This window comes from Mauremys reevesii, linkage group 13 (assembly GCF_016161935.1).
Source record: "Mauremys reevesii isolate NIE-2019 linkage group 13, ASM1616193v1, whole genome shotgun sequence".
Taxonomy (NCBI): Eukaryota; Metazoa; Chordata; order Testudines; family Geoemydidae; genus Mauremys; species Mauremys reevesii.
This window is the reverse complement of record NC_052635.1, coordinates 33,917,999-33,936,292: the sequence shown is the minus strand read 5'-3', so window position 1 is coordinate 33,936,292 and position 18,294 is coordinate 33,917,999. Positions and strand designations below refer to the sequence as shown.

The 18,294-nt window shown below is 43.4% G+C and overlaps 1 protein-coding gene across 1 annotated transcript in view; it reads left to right on the top strand.

The window, feature by feature from the left end:
• The window catches only part of LOC120380558 (plasmanylethanolamine desaturase-like), a 33,124-nt gene extending 20,637 nt beyond the window's left edge, over positions 1-12,487 (top strand). The window contains exons 3-6 of the mRNA XM_039498370.1: positions 8,909-9,000; positions 9,722-9,866; positions 10,671-10,883; positions 12,342-12,487. Coding sequence (XP_039354304.1) covers positions 8,909-9,000; positions 9,722-9,866; positions 10,671-10,883; positions 12,342-12,463 — 572 coding nt within the window. The 3' untranslated portion in view covers positions 12,464-12,487. The remainder of the gene's footprint in view (positions 1-8,908; positions 9,001-9,721; positions 9,867-10,670; positions 10,884-12,341) is intronic.
• Positions 12,488-18,294: the final 5,807 nt, after the last annotated feature.

Here is an 18,294-nt window from a genome sequence, read left to right as displayed (position 1 = left end):
GTGTAATACAGTGACTAGATGGCATATGGTTCCATCCAGCCTTGCCACTGACTCGCCATGTGACCTTGGGTGAGGTGATTAACAGCTGTTCCTCACTCTCCTCCTCTTGCCTCTCAGGAATACTTGTGGCTTAAATTTGTAAAGTGCTTTGAGATCTTTGGCTGACAGGTGCTGTAGAATGGCAAAATATTAGTAATTACACTTGGCAGAATAGTCATTCAGTGCCCTAATATTCAAATACATTGACCAATGTTTGTTTCAGGATTTCTGTTTAAATTTTCAGACAATACTATATATAAGTAGATTTTTATCATTAAACTATACTCACTTTTGAGTAAACTTTGTGCAGTGTTCGTTTTGGGGGCAATGCAGCCAAGGTTAACGTGTTCAGCAGGCCCTTTCTACTTGAGACAGTCACATTGTCTTGTCACCACACCCTCTGTGCTGCCCCAACTACCCCGGTGGGCATGTGACCAGTAGCTACAAAGTTTATCATTGTCTTGTGCTTGCTTCACCTTTGTTTGTTTGTTTTAATGTTCCCTGCAGATTAGGTTAGGTGTTGCCAACCTGTGGGACACATGCAGTCGCAAAAGGAAAAAACCTTAAGCTTCTTCTAGCTAAATCCTTTAGGGACCACGTTCCTACCAGCCATTGGGACTTTGCTGTCCTGTTGATACAGTTAGCTGCTTTTGTAGGCTATACATCCAGCTCCAATCTTGATTGATTTACTTGGTGTTTATCTGTAATGGCCTGCCAGGGCCCATATATGTGACAGAGCTAAAATGAGTGGTTCTTAATTTTTTTTTAATTGCAGGAAACTTAGTGTTGCAGGATTCCTTCCTCTATGGTTAATTGTTTTCTAAAACATCAATGTCATTAGTCCTTATTTGTCATGTAAATAATTTTTGACAAAAGTGAGGGGGCGACAAATTTATATGGAATGTAGATGGGTGTTACTGTTATGGGAATACCTAAAACAAGTGCTTCTAGGAGTAAAGATGTGTTAGCAGTAAACATATGTATATTTCTATCTGTTTGGGGAACTTGGCTTGAGTTTTTTCCCTTCCAACTTTTGCCTCCTAAACCCCTCCACTTGCAAATGTTCGCTCATTCACTTTAAACAGCAATTGTGGTTAAGTACACAACCTAGGGAAAAATAAAACACTTCAATACATGTGACACTCCTCAGTCCAACACACCTATTCCCAAAAAATCTCCTGAGTAGGAACTCTGTGAGTAGACCGTGGTCTACACAGGGGAGGAAATCTATCTAAGATAGGCAACTTCAGCTATGAGAATAGCATAGCTGAAGTCGAGATATCTTGGATCGAATTAAAATTACTTACTTCACGTCCTTGCGGTGCTGGATTGATGGCTGCAGCTCCCCTGTCGACTTTGCTTCCGCCTCTCGTACTGCTGGAGTTCAGCAGTTGACAGGAGAGAGATCGAGGATTGATTTTATTGTGTCTACACTACATGTGATAAATAGATCCCCGATAGATCAATCGCCACCCACCGATCTGGCGGGTAGTGTATATGTACCCTAGGAGTGAAACTTCACTCTACTCAGTATAAGACTGCTCTGTTGGTGGAATTCACTTGCAAATCACAACCAAGGGAAGGTACAGTTATATTTAGCATGACATTGGCATTATCCCCATTAATATATCTGATTTGTCACAAATCCAAAAAGGAAAAAAAAAACTTTATCTGTGGAGCTCCCAGGCATATGAGGTGCACTGCTCTCTGGCCCTTTCCTATAGAGCAGGGGTAGGCAACCTATGGCATGCGTGCCGAAGGCAGCACACGAGCTGATTTTTTTTTTTTTTTTTTTTTTTGTGACACTCTCACTGCCCAGGTCCTGGCCACCAGTCTAGGGGGCTCTGCATTTTAATTTAATTTTTAAATGAAGCTTCTTAAACATTTTAATATATAAGTAAATAAGGTTTTTAAAGACATAGAAAGAGATGTTCTAAAAATGTTAAAATGTATTACTGGCATGCGAAACCTTAAATTAGAGTGAATAAATGAAGGCTTGGCACACCACTTCTGAAAGGTTGCTGACCCCTCCTATAGAGTTTGGGAGCTCAGGTCACTAGAGAATTGTCAGTGTTGTGTAACTTGCTCTAATGCAACGTCCTTGGTTACATTCTGTTCTCTTGCTGTTGCAGTTTTTGGTTTTCCCTGCCCTCTCCTGCCTGCCATCTGTTGCTAAACAGCCCAAAAACATCAGAAGCTGCTGTTCCCTAGGCTTCTGCTTCTTTTGATGCATGATATAAAAGCTCCAAGCTTCTTAACACATCTCAGTTCTTTTAAGGGTCAGTCACATTCACTGGCTGTATCTCACCTGTATACCTAGAAACTCTTTACTGAGTTCTCTGCAATGATGCTCATTTTGTAACAATAACCGCCAGCTCAAGATCTTGCTCCGCTAGCCATCACGCCTTTGCCTCTGCTGAGGTCCCTTGCAGCCTCTTGTTTCTGTATTTCAAAACCCTGTATGTATCTGAGGGCAAAACCCAGCCACAGCCTTTCTGGCAAAACCAGGGCTTAGCCTCTTTATCAAAACTTCCTCCCTTGCATGCCAATGATATGAGGGTTATGCCTCTGGATATTGAAACCACCTCTGTTGCTGTTCTTTGCTCTAGTTAAAATGCCTGATTAAACTCTCTGCCTGTGAAATCTGGTTTCACCTTCTGTTGAGGCCTGTCAGTTTTATTCAATTCATGATCAGTAGGCTGCTTTTGAAAGAAACGCCCTTCTGTGTGTTCCAGGCCTCTGTTTCCATTTCTTCTTTTCAGTGGAACAACATTCTGCTTTAATAGTCTAAAGTCGCTTAAAAAGAAGCAAAAAAACTAGACAAATATTTTTATTGAGCTAGTACCGATTCTGTTTATTGAAATCAAGTGTTTTTTTTAACACCACATTGGTCTATATATCAAATAACAAATGAAAGCTTTCATTAGACACCTAGTTCAGAACTGATTTTTAAAAAAAAAGCATTAATCAAAAAAATTAAAACATTAGAAATATAATAATTACATTCAATGATGGTAGTCAATGTCCATTATTCTTGGCCATGATATTTTCTGAGATCTTTCTAATCCATCATGAAATAAATGTTCAGAGTTCCTATTGATTGGATTGAATAAGATCAAGTTCAGCAAAAGTCCCTTTCTCTGCTGTTCTACAGTGGCCTTGCTTCTGATCAGCACGAAACTCATGCATCCCTGAATTACAAACTTTAGGCTTCCATCTTTACTGGATCTGTGACTGGCCCTCCCTAATGTTATCACTCACAATTGGTCTATGTTTTTCTCTCCAGACCTCACTACATCTCACTCAGAAAGGAAGGAAGTTCTTTATAGTCACACAGGCGTAGGAGTCCAGAGGCCTTAGTTCTATCCCATGTGTTGGTATAGGCTTCCTGTGTGACTTTAAACAAGTCACTTAGCATCTATGCCTCCGTTTCCTCATTTAAAATGGGAGAATGCCTGCCTCATGAGGAAAATGAGGCTACATTCATTAATGTTTGTAAGATGCTTTGAGATCCTTGAATCCAAGTGTTATAAAGTGCAAAGTATTATCCCCACCACAAATGCCAGGTATAATCCCGCATCCTCTTTCCATACTCCTTTCTGCCAGAATTACCCACCTGCGAATCGGCTAGATTGTAAGTGAAACCTACCTTGCAATGCTGTTTGCTAGAAAGTAGCTTCTAGCATTTGCTGGGATTTCAAACAGCCTTAGAATAAGACCTATCTTACCAAACTCTTCACTCTTCCCCTGATCTTGGTGTTTGATAGTGACTGCTTCTGAAACACTGTGTAAAATATTATCTCAGACCCTTCCACCGAGACTTTTATTTCTGCTTTTCTTCTCTTCCTTTTTCAATTATCTTGAAAGTTTCAAGGCCACATGATCCTCACAGAACATACTTCAGTCTGTGTGAGGTCAGGTGAGAGAGAATTGGGTACACGGCTGCTACAGCCTCCGTATTCATAGTATTTGAGGCTATGGCTACACTACAGATTAAGTTGACTAAGTTACGTTGCTCAGGCATGTGAATTAGGCACCCCCTTGAGCAACATAATTTTATGCTGATGTAAGCACTGGTGTGGACAGCACTAGGTCGCGGGAGAGCTTTCCCCATCAACATAGCTACGCCACTCACGGCGGGGCTGGAATAATTAAGCCAACCAGAGAGCTCGCTCCTGTCAGCTTAGAGCAGCTACACAGAGAGCTTATAGTGATGCAGCTGTATTGATGCAGCTGTAAGCTCTCTAGTGTAGCCGTAGCCCAGGTTTTTTAAATAAACTCCACCTATTCCTTTTCCCCTTTAAGTAGAAGCCACACATTCTTTCAGATTCATGATGTGGGGTGATTCCAAAGGCTGAATGCTGTCCCACACTGGCTAGCTGTATCTCTAGCATATCCATCTATCTTAGAACAAGACAGTCTTGTTCTAAAAATGTGGGTGGGTGGGTAAGTAGGTAGGTACGTACTAGCCAAATCCGGGCTTCATTGTGACAGGCACCATACAAGAACAGCAGTGGACAGTTCCTTCTCTGAAGAGCCTACAGTCTAAATTGACAAGGCAACACAAAGGACAGAGAAAAGGAATATAACTTGTTAGTTCCATTATTATTGTTGGGGGCAGAGAGACACATGTCTGGGATTAGCTAAACAAAGACAAAGGGAAGGGCAAAGAGTGAGGGGAACCCTCAGAATATACTATGTGAGGCGGGGAGTGGGTGAGCTGCACTATCTCTGCACCGCATGCAGACGAAGAGAATTCCTGCAGTACTTTGTCATATTAACAAGAAAAAGACTAGTCTTCCCTTGTTTCATAAAAGTATCTGCATTTTGGGAATCCTGCTAATGTCAAACAAAATCTTGCTAACAACAGTCCCAAGAGAGATGATCTAAGCATCCTGATTGCAACAGGGGGTGTGGCTCCATAACCCCATAGTAAAAAGCATGTTAACATCAACTCATGACTAGGAGAAACCCAGCCTGTCCCTCTGCTGGATAAAAATGCAGAGGTAATTTACTAAAATGGTGCATCCTGGAAGGAGGTGTTTGAGGCTCTCTTTAGAGCAGCAATGAGATGCCAGGATAGCATAGCCAGGCAAGCTAACGATGTAACCATTAATTTCTGGGGTTTGGGTCACAAGTAGTGACATGGGTCTGCTTGTCTCTGCCTAAACCCTAGCAGACCCACATGACAAAAGCACCACCTCCTATGGGGAGCTGAGGTGGAGGGGAGGTCTAAAGGTATGTCTACACTGCAACTAGACACCTGTGACTGGCGCATGCCAGCTGGCTTGGGCTACTGGACTGTTTGATTGCAGTGTAGACTTCTGGGCTCAGGTTGAAGCCCAGGCTCTAGGACCTGCGAGTTGGGAGGGTCCTAGAGCTCAGGCTGCAGCCCAAGCCGGAATGTCATCACCACGGTTAACCACGCCTAAGCCCATGAACCCAAGTCAGCTGACTTGGGCCTGCTGTGGGTATCTAATTGCAGTGTAGACATACCCTAAGGCATCTGGAACAGAAGATGCTTGCCTGCTGAGTAGAAAGCCAGGAGCCCCCTGTTTTCTTGGAGTGGCAGACCAAGGAAGAATCAGTGAGGCAGTTTGGGTATTACCCTCCAGTTATATACAGCAAAAATAAAATTCAACTGTTCTTACCTTGTTTTAAAAACTAGCTGGTGTTTCTAGAGTTAAAAAGTCAGAATGTCTGACATCTGTGATTTTTGTAACCAAGCCGGTTTTAAAACGTTAATGTGACTGTAAAAAATGGAGAACTAAAAAAACTTCCAACAACTCTGACCGTAGCTATACGGCTAGTTCTATTATGTGGCTTCCTATGAGCAGTTAACCAGCTCCTCAAATACAGCATGCACCTGCCTTTAGTACACGTATTGCTAGACTGCAGGCCTCTGCCTTGTGAATTACATTCCAAGGGTCAGATATGGGTGTGGTTCATTAGGTTTTATACTGGTTGCTAGCCAATCTCTTTATTGAAATGTGTTACACACAAACACACACACCCCTCATTTATTTACTTCTCTGATCCCAAGGTGCCCTTTGACAATGGATTGAAAGATCAGTGTGATGCTTAGCTTGGCAGGAGTTGTGTATAGTTTCCATGTGACTCCCTCCAGGATAAAAGCCCTAATCAGTTTCCAGGAATACTTTATTTGCATATTACACTTCACAGATGTGGAAATTTAGGTGAGTGTCTACTGAATGGCTTTAAATAGAGCTGCAGAAGGAGTGGGTGTGGGGGAGGAGAGTACTGCTGTTCTTGACAGTTTTAAGTGCAGTTATACACTGAGAAACTAATGCACCTTTTTACTCAGTACAGTTCTTCTCTGTGGCCGAATTCAGCAGACAAGACTTTAAATGCACAGAAAACTAATTCTATTATACCTGCAGAGCCAACACAGCTCCACAAGGGAGTTGGATTCTATTCCTGCTTACGTATCAACAAAATTGTAACCAAATCCTGCCCTTGGTGACACTTCAGAAACTCCATTCAGAGCAATAAGGGCAAAGTTGGATCTGTAGAATCTATTACTAATTATTTTTTTATTTTATTTTTTTTTGGTACCTATTGCTGGCCATGTGATGGTTAAAGTGGTGTTGGTTTTTGACCTATAAGGCCCTAAATGCCTTGGGACTTGCCTACTTGAGAGATTGTGTGTCTCCCTGTGCCATGCTGCCACAGCTGTGATCAGCAGAGGCCTTTGAGCTTGACTGCCCCCTCCCCCTATCTTGCCCCTATAAAGTGGCTGCTGGCAGAGCCTTCTCTCTAAGGACTTTCCTGCTAATTATCGCCCTCCAGTGGGTTGAGGTTCTGGGCATGCTGTAAATCCTGTCTGGTGAAGAGCTGAGGCAGCTGATGGTAGAATTTCAATGTAGTGAGGAAGTATGATAGGGTCATCTTCAGATGCATTGGTCACACAACTGATCAGATGATGTCTGACGGGAAGATGTGCTGTTGCTTCAATCAAGTTTTATTTCTCTTTAAATGTGCCAAAGTTGCCCTGAGCTTTTGAACAGGTGCTTTTGGCGAAGTTTATATAAAACTAAAATTTAAATAAATCTAGTTATCTGCAGGAACAGAACACAGCTTAAATTTTAAATTGCAAACGTAGTGCACCTGGCTGGCAGTTTAAAAATATATATTCTCCTTTACAAACTGTCCATGTTGGTCTACAGATTGACACACATTCTTATACATTTACCATGCCACTGTAATAACGCTTCAGCATAGAACACTTTCTGCAGTGAATCATCAATATGGACTCTGCTCCTCATTGCATTATTGTAGGTGGCTCCCCCTCTAGCTGGCTGCTAGGCTTTCAACCTTACTTTGTAAATAGCCTTGCTGTAAAGAACCATGTCGGGAAGCCCCTTCCAGGTATTCAAGTATGCATCTGTAGCTGATATTATTTAGTAGTAAGCTGAGAGAGTTCTCTGTTTCATGCTTAGGGCTTGGCTACACTTGAAAGTTGCAGCGCTGGGAGTTACAGCGCTGGTTGTGCAGCTGTGCAGGAACAGCGCTGGTGTGTGGCCACATTTGCAGCATTTGCAGCGCTGTTGGGAGTGATGCATTATGGGCAGCTATCCCAGTGTTCAAGTGGCAGCAACGTGCTTTTCAAAAGAGGGGGGTGGAGTGGAGTCTAGTGTGACAGGGAGCGAGGGGGGAGAGAGAGAGTGGATTTTTGGAGCCAACACTGTGTGTTTAGCTTCCTGCCTTGAAAAAATCAGAATGTTTCCAACCCCTTAGTCTTAACTCTTAATTGCAAACAGCCTGCAGCCAACACGACTCCCCGCTGTTTCACTCCCTGCCTGCCTGCCTCTCATTTGATTGTTTACAGCCAGGTACAGATTGATCACAGCAAACAGGAGCTCTGTTTGTTTTTTAGATAAGCAGCACCGGCAAAGGAGCTCGTTCACAACAAAACAAAGAGAGGCTGCATAACAAAACAAAGAGTAATTTAGTTAAAAGCATTCTGGGATATCTCATAATACCCTGGAGGCCAATTAAAGCGCTGGTGTGTGGCCACACTTGACGAGCAGCGCTGGATCACCAGCGCTGCAATGCTTATTCCCCAAGCAGACCAGGTGTTCAGCCAGCGCTGCAGCCAGGGAGTTGCAGTGCTAGATGTGCCTTGCAGGTGTGGACCGTTACTAATTGCAGTGCTGGAAAGCCTCCACCAGTGCTGCAACTTGCAAGTGTAGCCAAGCCCTTAGAAAGCTTTGAGGTCCAAGAGTGTGGTGGTAATGGGGTGGGGGGGGGGGGCAGGTCTGCTGGTAGGAGGTCTCTGCTGAGTGCAAAAAGAATAACCACCACATTGTGGGTAGTGCTACACACCAATGCAATGAATATCTGTGGAGATCTGGACACGGGTGGTCTAAACCGAGTACGTACTAGGTAAAACCAAACTGTCCCTTTATGTTGGCTGTTAAATATGTGAATTAGATCTACCAGCTATACATCTAGATATTTGAGAGAGGATCCTATTCAGAGTAGAGAGATATTTTAGAAGTAATTGGTTTCACTGATTGACTATCCAGTATAAATTAATTTCTGACAAATCTAGATTTACTAGTATGGAAATTATTTGATAACAATAGGATTGTAGTTCAGATCCAAGATCTTATTGTTAGCTAAGAGAAGGTGTAATCTTTTAATGGCCTCTGTCATGATCACCCACCTTTCATTTGAAGAGTTGACTTTTGTGCATTCAGAGTGGCCAGATCGCTCTTGTGTTTGGGAGTGTGCATCTGTCCAGAAAATAGTAGTAGTGATATTTTTTTTTCGTGGGGAGGTGCGGGGGGAGAGATTGTGGACATTGAAACAATACTTCTGGATTCCTAACTCTGTTTTCTTAAAGTTGCAGGAGTTATTACTGCTGACTTTCTGTCAGGATTAGTGCACTGGGGAGCGGACACCTGGGGATCTGTGGAGCTGCCCATAGTTGGAAAGGTTTGAGACTTTTTTTTAATTTTTAAAATTTCAAATAAAAATCACTTTGGGGGAAGCTGCCACCATCTTAAATGTGCTATGCACTATATAGGAACTTGTTTCTTTTTGTCTTGTCTTGTCTCTCCTACTGATTTGGCCTGCTTGTGTCCTCCTCACCCTCTCTTTATCCCATGCTAATTGGCCTGGTATATTGGCGGTAGAGCTATGACATACAGTGTTAAACTTCTTCTAGACTGATAACAGCCAGGAAGTTTGAGGTGACTCTCTAATGTGCCCTGTTCCGACTGGGAGTATTAACAAGCAGAAGTAACAGAATAAGTGTCTCTGTTCCCAGATCTGCTGTTGCCTAGCTATGTGACCTTTAACAAGTCACTTAACTTTTTGTGCTTCTCCCTCATCTGTAAAATTGTGATAATGCATATCCACCTTTATAAAGCACTTTGAGATGAAAAGTGCTACGTATGTGTTAACAATATTAATGCGTTGCTTAAAGAGGCAAAAACTGGGCTGAAATATAAGCATTGTATGAAGATTTCCAAGTGTAAAGCAACAGATGGTTGAATAATTTCAAACACTACTTCTAAAAGCTTGAACCTTAATTCCTAGGTGCATGATAGTATGGAAGCCCTTCTATCACTCTTGGATTTGATGCTGTCATTCTGTTTCTGATCCATTCATTCTTACGAGTAATGGCCTGGCACTTTTGGCTTTGTTCTTTCAGGCTTTCATCAGACCTTTTAGAGAACATCACATTGACCCCACGGCAATTACTAGACATGATTTTATAGAGACCAATGGAGATAACTGCATGATGACACTAGTGCCATTGGCAAACATGGCCTACAAATTTGTTTCTCTTTCCCCAGGTAAGCTATTTGCAGTGACTATGTATATGTATTTAGAATCTTCATCACTGGATAAATTGAATAAGTGCTTGTCCTTGTGTGGGGAAGGGATTAAAAATTGAATCTGTGATGCATGTCAACGGGTTTAATTTATGTTGGAAGCAGATGTTTGGAGGAGAGAGGGGAAAAAAATTTCCACTGTTTGATAATGGGTGATTAACCTTTCCCATGTCAAGGATCTCCCATCTCCAGGAAAGTGTCTTACTGAAGAATTCAGTAAAGAAGCCTTAAAATATAAATTCTGCAGAAGAACTAGCACCTCATTCTTTCACAAAGGATTTTAAATTCAGGCAATTAAGGAAGAAAGCTTAAGATTAAAAACCATTGAAATTTGCTCTTTTGCAGAAATAGTTCAATAAATATAAAGACTAATAATGCAGCATTACATTCTCCTGTTTAATTACAATAGCCAGTAAATCCATAGCTCAGGTTCTCACTATCCATTAGACTGAATTTATTTTGACTAATTTGGTGTGGTGCATACTAGTCTTGCAACCCTATTACTTTGTGGCATTTCAGAATGTCATATGAGATGAGGAGTTCATGACTCAGCGACTCTGCTGTCACAGTCTATTGCTGAAGCAATTTGGTCATGGGCCTTGTTAACATCTGAAGTGTCAGCAACTGCTAGAATAGTGTCAGAATTGAGGGGCAACTTCTAAACAGGGCAGGCATTATTAGAAACTGGTAGGAATCTGCTTCTTCAATAAAAGAAAGGAAAGAAAAGGTCTGGGTTTTTAATGCTTTTTTTATTATTTTTTGTAGAAGCGTTATACCAGACATGCCCTTGGGAATGTTATGTCTTTGCCCTGGCTATCTTTGTAACCTTGACAAACCAGATTCACAAATGGTCTCATACGTACTTTGGTCTTCCTCGGTGGGTCATCTTTCTGCAGGACTGGCATGTTATCCTGCCACGGAAACACCACCGAATCCATCATGTGTCTCCCCATGAGACTTATTTTTGTATTACCACAGGTAAAGTAAACTATATATTCCTGGACTGAGCTTTTTTCACTGAGCCAGAAAGCATACATGTGGCAAGAATGTAGTCTGATTGTATATATGATATTACTGTTTAGCAGTCTATAAAACGTGGAAGATGCTATGTGCTACAACTTGCAGTATTAGCTTTTACTGTACAAGTCAACTGAGGCTCTTGACTTGGTATTGTTACATAAATAAGAAAAATCCCAATCCCAAAAAAGAAGAAAAATCAAGTTTGTGATTGGCTGAAAATCAGTAACTTTCTATTGCTGACTTCAGGTCAGTGATGCTGAGGCTTGGGTAAGGTCAAGCAGTCTGATCTTGCATGCAGATTAGTGCATCTTTATTCAATGCAGTGAATTCTGTGAAAGCTGCTGTTCTCATACAAAGGGAATTATATCATTTTCTTAATCTACACTGGCATCTCTCCTTGAATGTTAGTTTCCAAAACAAGTTCTTAGACTTCTGAAATTCATGGCCATAATGAGTATTTCCAAATACTTCTAATAACGGCCTTCAGAACATGTGTAACTTCTTTATCAAGGTATTTTTGGCATCTGATTCTCCTTGGATTTATAAATCATGATATTCACCTCAACTAAAGTCATTCTGGTTATGTCCATTTTGCAGATGGGCAAGCTAAACCAGAGTGCTAATAACTTGCTCAACCTCACATAGTGAGGGAAGGCACAGCTGGAAATACAATTCTAGATACCTGACTCCATTTCCTGCTCTGACAAATGGACCATGAAATAAATAAAAAATCTATAGATTTGTATTAGTCATGCAATACTGTGTGCCCTGTGTAAAGCTTTATAACTTGTTCCTGTCATCTGTCAGAAAACAGTCTCTATTCTACATAGGATCCTCTCTCAAATATCTAGATGTATAGCTGGTAGATCTAATTCACATGTAAGTAGTGTAGACCCAAAATTTAGGTTTGTCTGAAATTTTACAAAATCTGGTGAGTTAATAAATCTGTCTAAATGTCAGTGACCAGTTACTTTGTTTGATTTGAATATTCTCTTGCACTGCTTGCAAATGAGGCATTGCATCTGTGCGCTAGGGCTCAGGAACCAGAAAGGGAAACCATCCGAACAAGTGAAACTCACTGGTCTGAGTGAAGGGCAATTTGTAATCTAAATAACTAGCTAGAAATTTTACACCACTTGAATTTAGATATTTCTGTTTTATTTACAAATTACTTTTGTTTAATTTTCTCTTTTACCCTAATAGTCTCCTTTTAGCTTTGTGTAGTGACCATTCTTCATTGTTTGCCCATAGCGCACTACCACTGAACTTTTCTCTAACACATTTTTGTTTGCTATTTAAAGTGAATAACGCTGTTAAGTAGGGAAGAAAAGCAATGCAAACTTGAGGTTCTACTGCTATGGTTTAAGCTAATGCTCAATACTTAATTCCCCTCCCTTCACCCCTCTGGTCTTTCAGGTTGGCTGAACTATCCATTAGAGAAGATTGGATTTTGGAGATGCTTGGAGAATATTATCCAAGGAGTGACTGGGCAAAAGCCTAGAGCAGATGACATGAAGTGGGCTCAGAAAGTTAAATAAAACTCTTACCAGCCTTCTACAGTTCTTATCTTTGTTGCCAACCTTTTTTTAAAAAAAAGCCATCAGCCAAATGCAAGACTTACAAAGAAATAACAGACTAAAGCACAAGCTAAAAAGTGCTAACATCGACTGCAATTAAAAACTCATTCTTTTTAAAACAATACTTGAAATGCGAATGGTTACTTTCCGTTTGTACCGAGCACCTTTCTTTAGCCATGTCTGCTGATGTCTTAGAAAATATTTCATCACTGAGTCTCATAAAAGCCATCAGGTGAGCCAGAGAGGAAGACGATGCACCATCACTTCTAATACATTGGTGGCACAGTAAACATGTGTTGTATCAACATTATTTAACTTTTAAAAGTAGCTTGTTGTCTAAGACCAATATGGAGAATAGTGAAGATAACTTGTCACGGCATTTTAAGAAATCCCATCCAGATATGCTGCATGAAAACAGCGTGTCAGAGTGATCGAAGCCAGTAAAATTGTCACCGTTTCAGTGCGTTTAGTGGTTGATAAATCAATTCCATCTTTGCTATTGCATTAAGTCTTGTTAACGTGGTGTGGAGCAGACTTAGAAATTTTGACTCTATCAATGGGCAAAGAATTCTTAAATGTTTTCAGTTTCTCTTAAAATAAAATAAATCGGTTCAAATTTTTGAGGAATTTGAACCAACCATTTCTGTATAAGCGTTCAGCTTTACATTAATAAACGTCTGAGTATCTGGAGGGCACTTTGTATATGTGTATCCCACATGCTTGCGTTAATTGATTCGGAGTGCTCACTGATGGGATCTTGCCAGTATGTTTCCTGTTCCAATAATCAATGTTTAAAGTAGGTGTAGCATTGGGCACATCTGCAAATTGTTCTCTTTTTGAGAGCAAAATACATCAAAATTGAGTCTTTTTAGCACAGAAATGTTAATGGTTGGTGTTTTTTAAGGTGCTTGTTGGTTTCTGTAAATAATATAAAGCCTTAATCTATTCTGGTGTAACATGGAATAATATTTTAACGTGATGTTCTGAATGTATATAATTTATAACAGCAGTTGGATAATACTAATCACATTTGTTAAGTCTTGTTGCAGTTCTTCATTTATTCGATGGTATAAAATCACACTTCATCCTCAACACTTAGTCTGAAATATCTAGCATTCACAGGATTAATGCATGAGTCTCCCAGCAGGGGTGGGTTGGTGGGGGGGTGTAAGTAAACCTTGCATTTCCTTTGCTTATACTATAACAGTGTATTTTACTCTTTCAGTATATAAGCATCTGACATTATAACAAAGGACTATTCCAGTTTCTACCACCCTGCAGAAAAGCTTTACACCCAGATCCTACAGCGAGCTCAACGTAGGGCAGGGATGGGCAAACTTTTTGGCTCGAGGGCCACATCTGGGTATGGAAATTGTATGGTGGGCCATGAATGCTCATGTAATTGGGGGTTGAGATGTGGGAGGGGGGTGCAGGTTCTTGGGTGGGGCTGGGGATGAGGGGTTGGGGGTGCAATAGGGTGTTCTGGGCTGGGACTGAGGGGTTTGGAGGGTGGGAGGGGGATCAGGACTGGGGCAGAGGGTTGGGGCATGGGAAGGGGTCAAGAGTGCAGGTTCTGGGAGGTGCTTACCTCAAGCAGCTCCCAGAAGCAGCAGCATGTCCCCCCCTCCGGCTCCTATTCAGAGGTGCAGCCAGGCAGCTCTGCACACTGCCCTGTCCGCAAGTGCCACCCCCGCAGTTCCCATTGGCCATGGTTCCTGGCCAATGGGAGCTGCAGGGGCAGCACTTGGGGTGGGGGCAGCGTGTGGAGCCCTAGGCATAGAAGCCAGAGGGGGGACATGCCACTATTTCCAGGAGCTGTGCGGAGTGGGGCAAGCCCATGACCCTGCTCCCTGGTTGGAGTGGGGCAAGCCCCAGACCCCGCTCTCTGGCAGGAGTTCAAGGGCTGGATGCAGCCCCTGCTGTAGTTGCCAACCCCTGACGTAGGGTGGACCCCTACCCCTGGGCTGAATGCCTGAGAGAAATGCCCTTAAATTGCTACATTTCTGTTGCTAGCAGTCCCTCATTCAAGTGAAGATGATTAGCATGGTAACTATTTTTTCCCTTTCTTCCAAGAAGTGAACCACTATGAAATAGATTGAGTGTTTTGATTCTTTTCTTTCTCAGTTGTAAACTCTTTGTAACTCAATATAAAATGGGTACACTTAATTTTGGGGTGGTAAATAAGTTGCATTGGCTTTAAAGTTTGTCACTTTAATAGGAAGGTTCATTTTAAAAGTCAAGTATTAGGTCATGTGTAAATCGAGGCTCATGCATAGCCTTGGTGTGAGAATTCTGGCCATGTTTTGATTTTGAGTCTAAATTTTTGAATATCATGAGCTACACTTTTCAGAATTGCTCAGGATGTGGCATGTCACCTCCCACTGAGAATGGAAGGGCTGAATTTTGAAAATGTGGTCCTAGAGATTCATGTTGCAGTCGGTGCCTTGTTTTTAGGCATTTCAGGGCCTGTATTTTAACAAGCTAATGAAACGTGATTATCTGCTTGACGGAAGAATTTGGAGCAATGTACCCATGCAAAAGTTTGGGTCTCTTTAAACAGACTTGGATGGGAACACACCTCACTTTGGGGCCTTTACTCCTAATAAAGGAAGGGCCAGAGCAGTGTAAAAAGGCCCCAAACACCCTGCATCCAGACTAGGGGAGGGATTCCCCCAGTACAGGCACTGTGAAAGGCAGCATTATGAGCACACCCTGTGTAGGGTGTTGTGGGAGCAAGGATGGGGAAGGGGATGGGAGGGTCATGTTGAAGCATGGCTTAAGCACAATACTGGGAGATGCTGGGCAGCCAGGGGAGGCTGCCATAATTTAGCAGCCCCACAGTACTGTCTTAAGTTATGCCAGGCGCCTACAGGGATGATTTCTCTACAATAGTTTTAACCAGCAGTGTGTGTGTTACTCGTAGATTGCTGGTTCTAACTTTATTGACTCTAATAGTACCGGGGGCAATACCCTTCAGGAAATAAGTTCCTTCCATCTGTTCTGCTGAATAGCTAGTGAAACAAGAACACTTACATTGGAGTGGAATTGAAGTTGTCCTTGTGTTACAGGTAAAGGACACTCTGATGTTTCTTGGAGTTGAAATGTGTATGCCTCGGGTATGTGAATACAAATGTTGCTTCCTGAATAGAACCCAGTAACTGTGTGATACTTTGCACATTGATAGCATCTTTCTTCTGGATTTCTCAACTTTGCAAACGTCATGACTCATGCCGCCTTCTACCGTGTGGCTCATGAGTTTACTTTTCCAGGGCCACTAACTTGTGGGACAGAGCTGGCTATAGAGACCAGGAGCCTGACTCCCAGGCTCTATCCACTGCATAACACTCCTTGCCTCTGAAATAAAAAACCTCATTTGAGGCAGATGTCTCTAACAGAAAACTCCTTTATTGAGAATGGACATTGAAAATAGATGAAAAGAGCATTTGGGCTGACATATAAATGAGCAGAAGTTGCTGGTATTGACTGCAACAACATCTGGTCACCTGCTCCCACTCATTTCAGCAACTTACATTCCACTTAAAAACAATTGGTGTGTCTTTAAGAGAAGAGCAGCATGGGCTACTGTTACTTCCTACCCGCCACTTTCCTTCTGCTTAGAATGTAAAAAAGAGGGACAAGGTTAGGCTCTGGCTGTAGCATCCAGGCAGCACCTGTTGACATACTCCAAAACCATACATTCCTGGGTTACAATCGTGTTCAATTGTTGATGTAACTCACAGATAAATGGCACTCTAGCATGTTTGGGGGATGTTACTGATGTCTGAATGTTTGTAGGACCATGATAACTCCTCTTGCAGAGGAAGAGGCAGTGTGGGACAGTGGGAGGCATAGCCAACGAGCCCTGAGCTTTTTGTTGTTGTAGTCCTTGTTCTTCACCTGACTGCTGTGTGATCTTGGACAAGTTTATTAACCTCTTTGTTAATGGGGATGCTTACCAATCTGTCAGGATAAATGGGTGAAAAACACAACATAAATTACTCCGGGGGGGAATCCTGCACCACTGCACAATGCAGAATTTTGCAGAAATTAATGGGTTTGCAGAATTTCCTTCCCTCCGAGAAGTGGGCTATAGTGCTGCTAGCCGCCATTAGGGGGCACTGGACTCGGCAGAGTCCAGCTTGCACAGAGAAGATACTGCTGGGGAGAGGGAGCTAGAGCAGTGGTTTCCAAACTTTCTTTTTTTTCTGGCGACCCAGTTGAAGAAAATTGTTGCTGCCCATGACCCAATGGAGCTGGAGATGAGGGGTTTCAGGTGTGGGAGGGGCTAAAGCTGGGCCAGAGGGCTGGGGTATAGAGGTGAGGCCAGGAATGAGGGGCCCAGGGTGTAGGAGGAGGCTCTGGGCTGGGGCAGGGGGTTGGGGTGCAGGAGGGGGTCAGGGCTGGGATGCAGGTTCTTTGGGGCTGGGGATGAGGGGTTGGGGGTGCAGGAAGGGGCTCTGGGTTGGGGGAGGGCTCAGTGCTGGGGATTGGGGCACAGTCTTACCTCCGGCGGCTCCCGGACAGCGGTGCAGCTGGGGTGCAGAGGCAGGCTTCCCGCCTGTCCTGGCACCTCAGACCATGCTGTGCCCTGGAACGGCCAGTAGCATATCCGGCTCCTAGGTGAAGGTGCGCGGCTCTTGCCTGTGACCACCACCACCACCATCCCAGCTCCCATTGGCTGGTGCTCGGGGCAGGCAGGACCGGCTTTAAGCCGATTCCCCGGAATTGGGCCCTGCGCCTAAGGGGGCCCCGCTCCAGGGGTCTTCGGCAGCATTTCGGCGGCAGGGGGTCCTTCAGTGCCATGGAAAACCTAGAGCGGATGCCCTGCCGCCAAGTATTCTAATCGGGCCCCGCGGGTCATAAAGCCGGCCCTGGGGTAGGGGTAGTGTGTGGAACCCGTAGCCCCCCCACCTAGGAGCCGAACCTGCTGCTGGCTGCTTCCTGGGCACAGCACAGTGTCAGAACAGGTAGGGACTAGCCTGCCTTAACCAGGTAGCACCGCTGATGGGACTTCTAACAGCCTTGTCAGGAGTGCTGACCAGAGCCACCGCGACCCAGTGCCTTCCATTCTGTGACCCAGGACTGGGTCACGACCTGCAATTTGAAAACGGCTGAGCTTCTGGGGTCCAGGCAGCTGCAGTTCCCAGCATGCCCTGAGGGAAGGGAGAGCACATTGTGCAGGAAACTCTGTGCAAGCCTGGGACCGAGGATCAGGCTATTTCTCCCTCTGGATCCCTAGGAACTGAGCGGGGAAGGGATGCGGGTATGTGGGCTGGGATTGGTGTGGCTGGGGTCTGGGGTGGAAGGGGGTTGGGTGTCTTGGCTGGGAGGATCTCACAGGTGGGCCCTGAGGGGGGTTATGGGTGTCTGCTCCTCACCCGGTTTGGCTCTGGGTGGGGGGTGGAGAGGAAAGGGGTAGAGAAACAGGAATTGGGTTGTGGGGTTTCTTTATCTCTACTCCTGGGGGAACATTTGTGTGTGTCCGTATTGTTACAGACATACTTGCTGATATTTTAAAAGAAATTACCAAAATAATTGAAACTGGAGTGACTGACCCACAAAATTTGCAGAATTTTAAAATATGTGCAGAATTTTTAATTGTTTGGTGCAGAATGCCCCCAGGAGTAATAAGTGCAGAGTAAACTAGTGATGTCTGGTGGTATGCCACTCCCTACATGTCAGTTAATAAATGGGTTCTGTTCTCAAGTCTCTTTCCTTTTGGCCTGTCTACAAATGGTTGCACCAGATTAAATACACATGGGTTTAAAAATCAATTTAGTTTCACCAGTGCA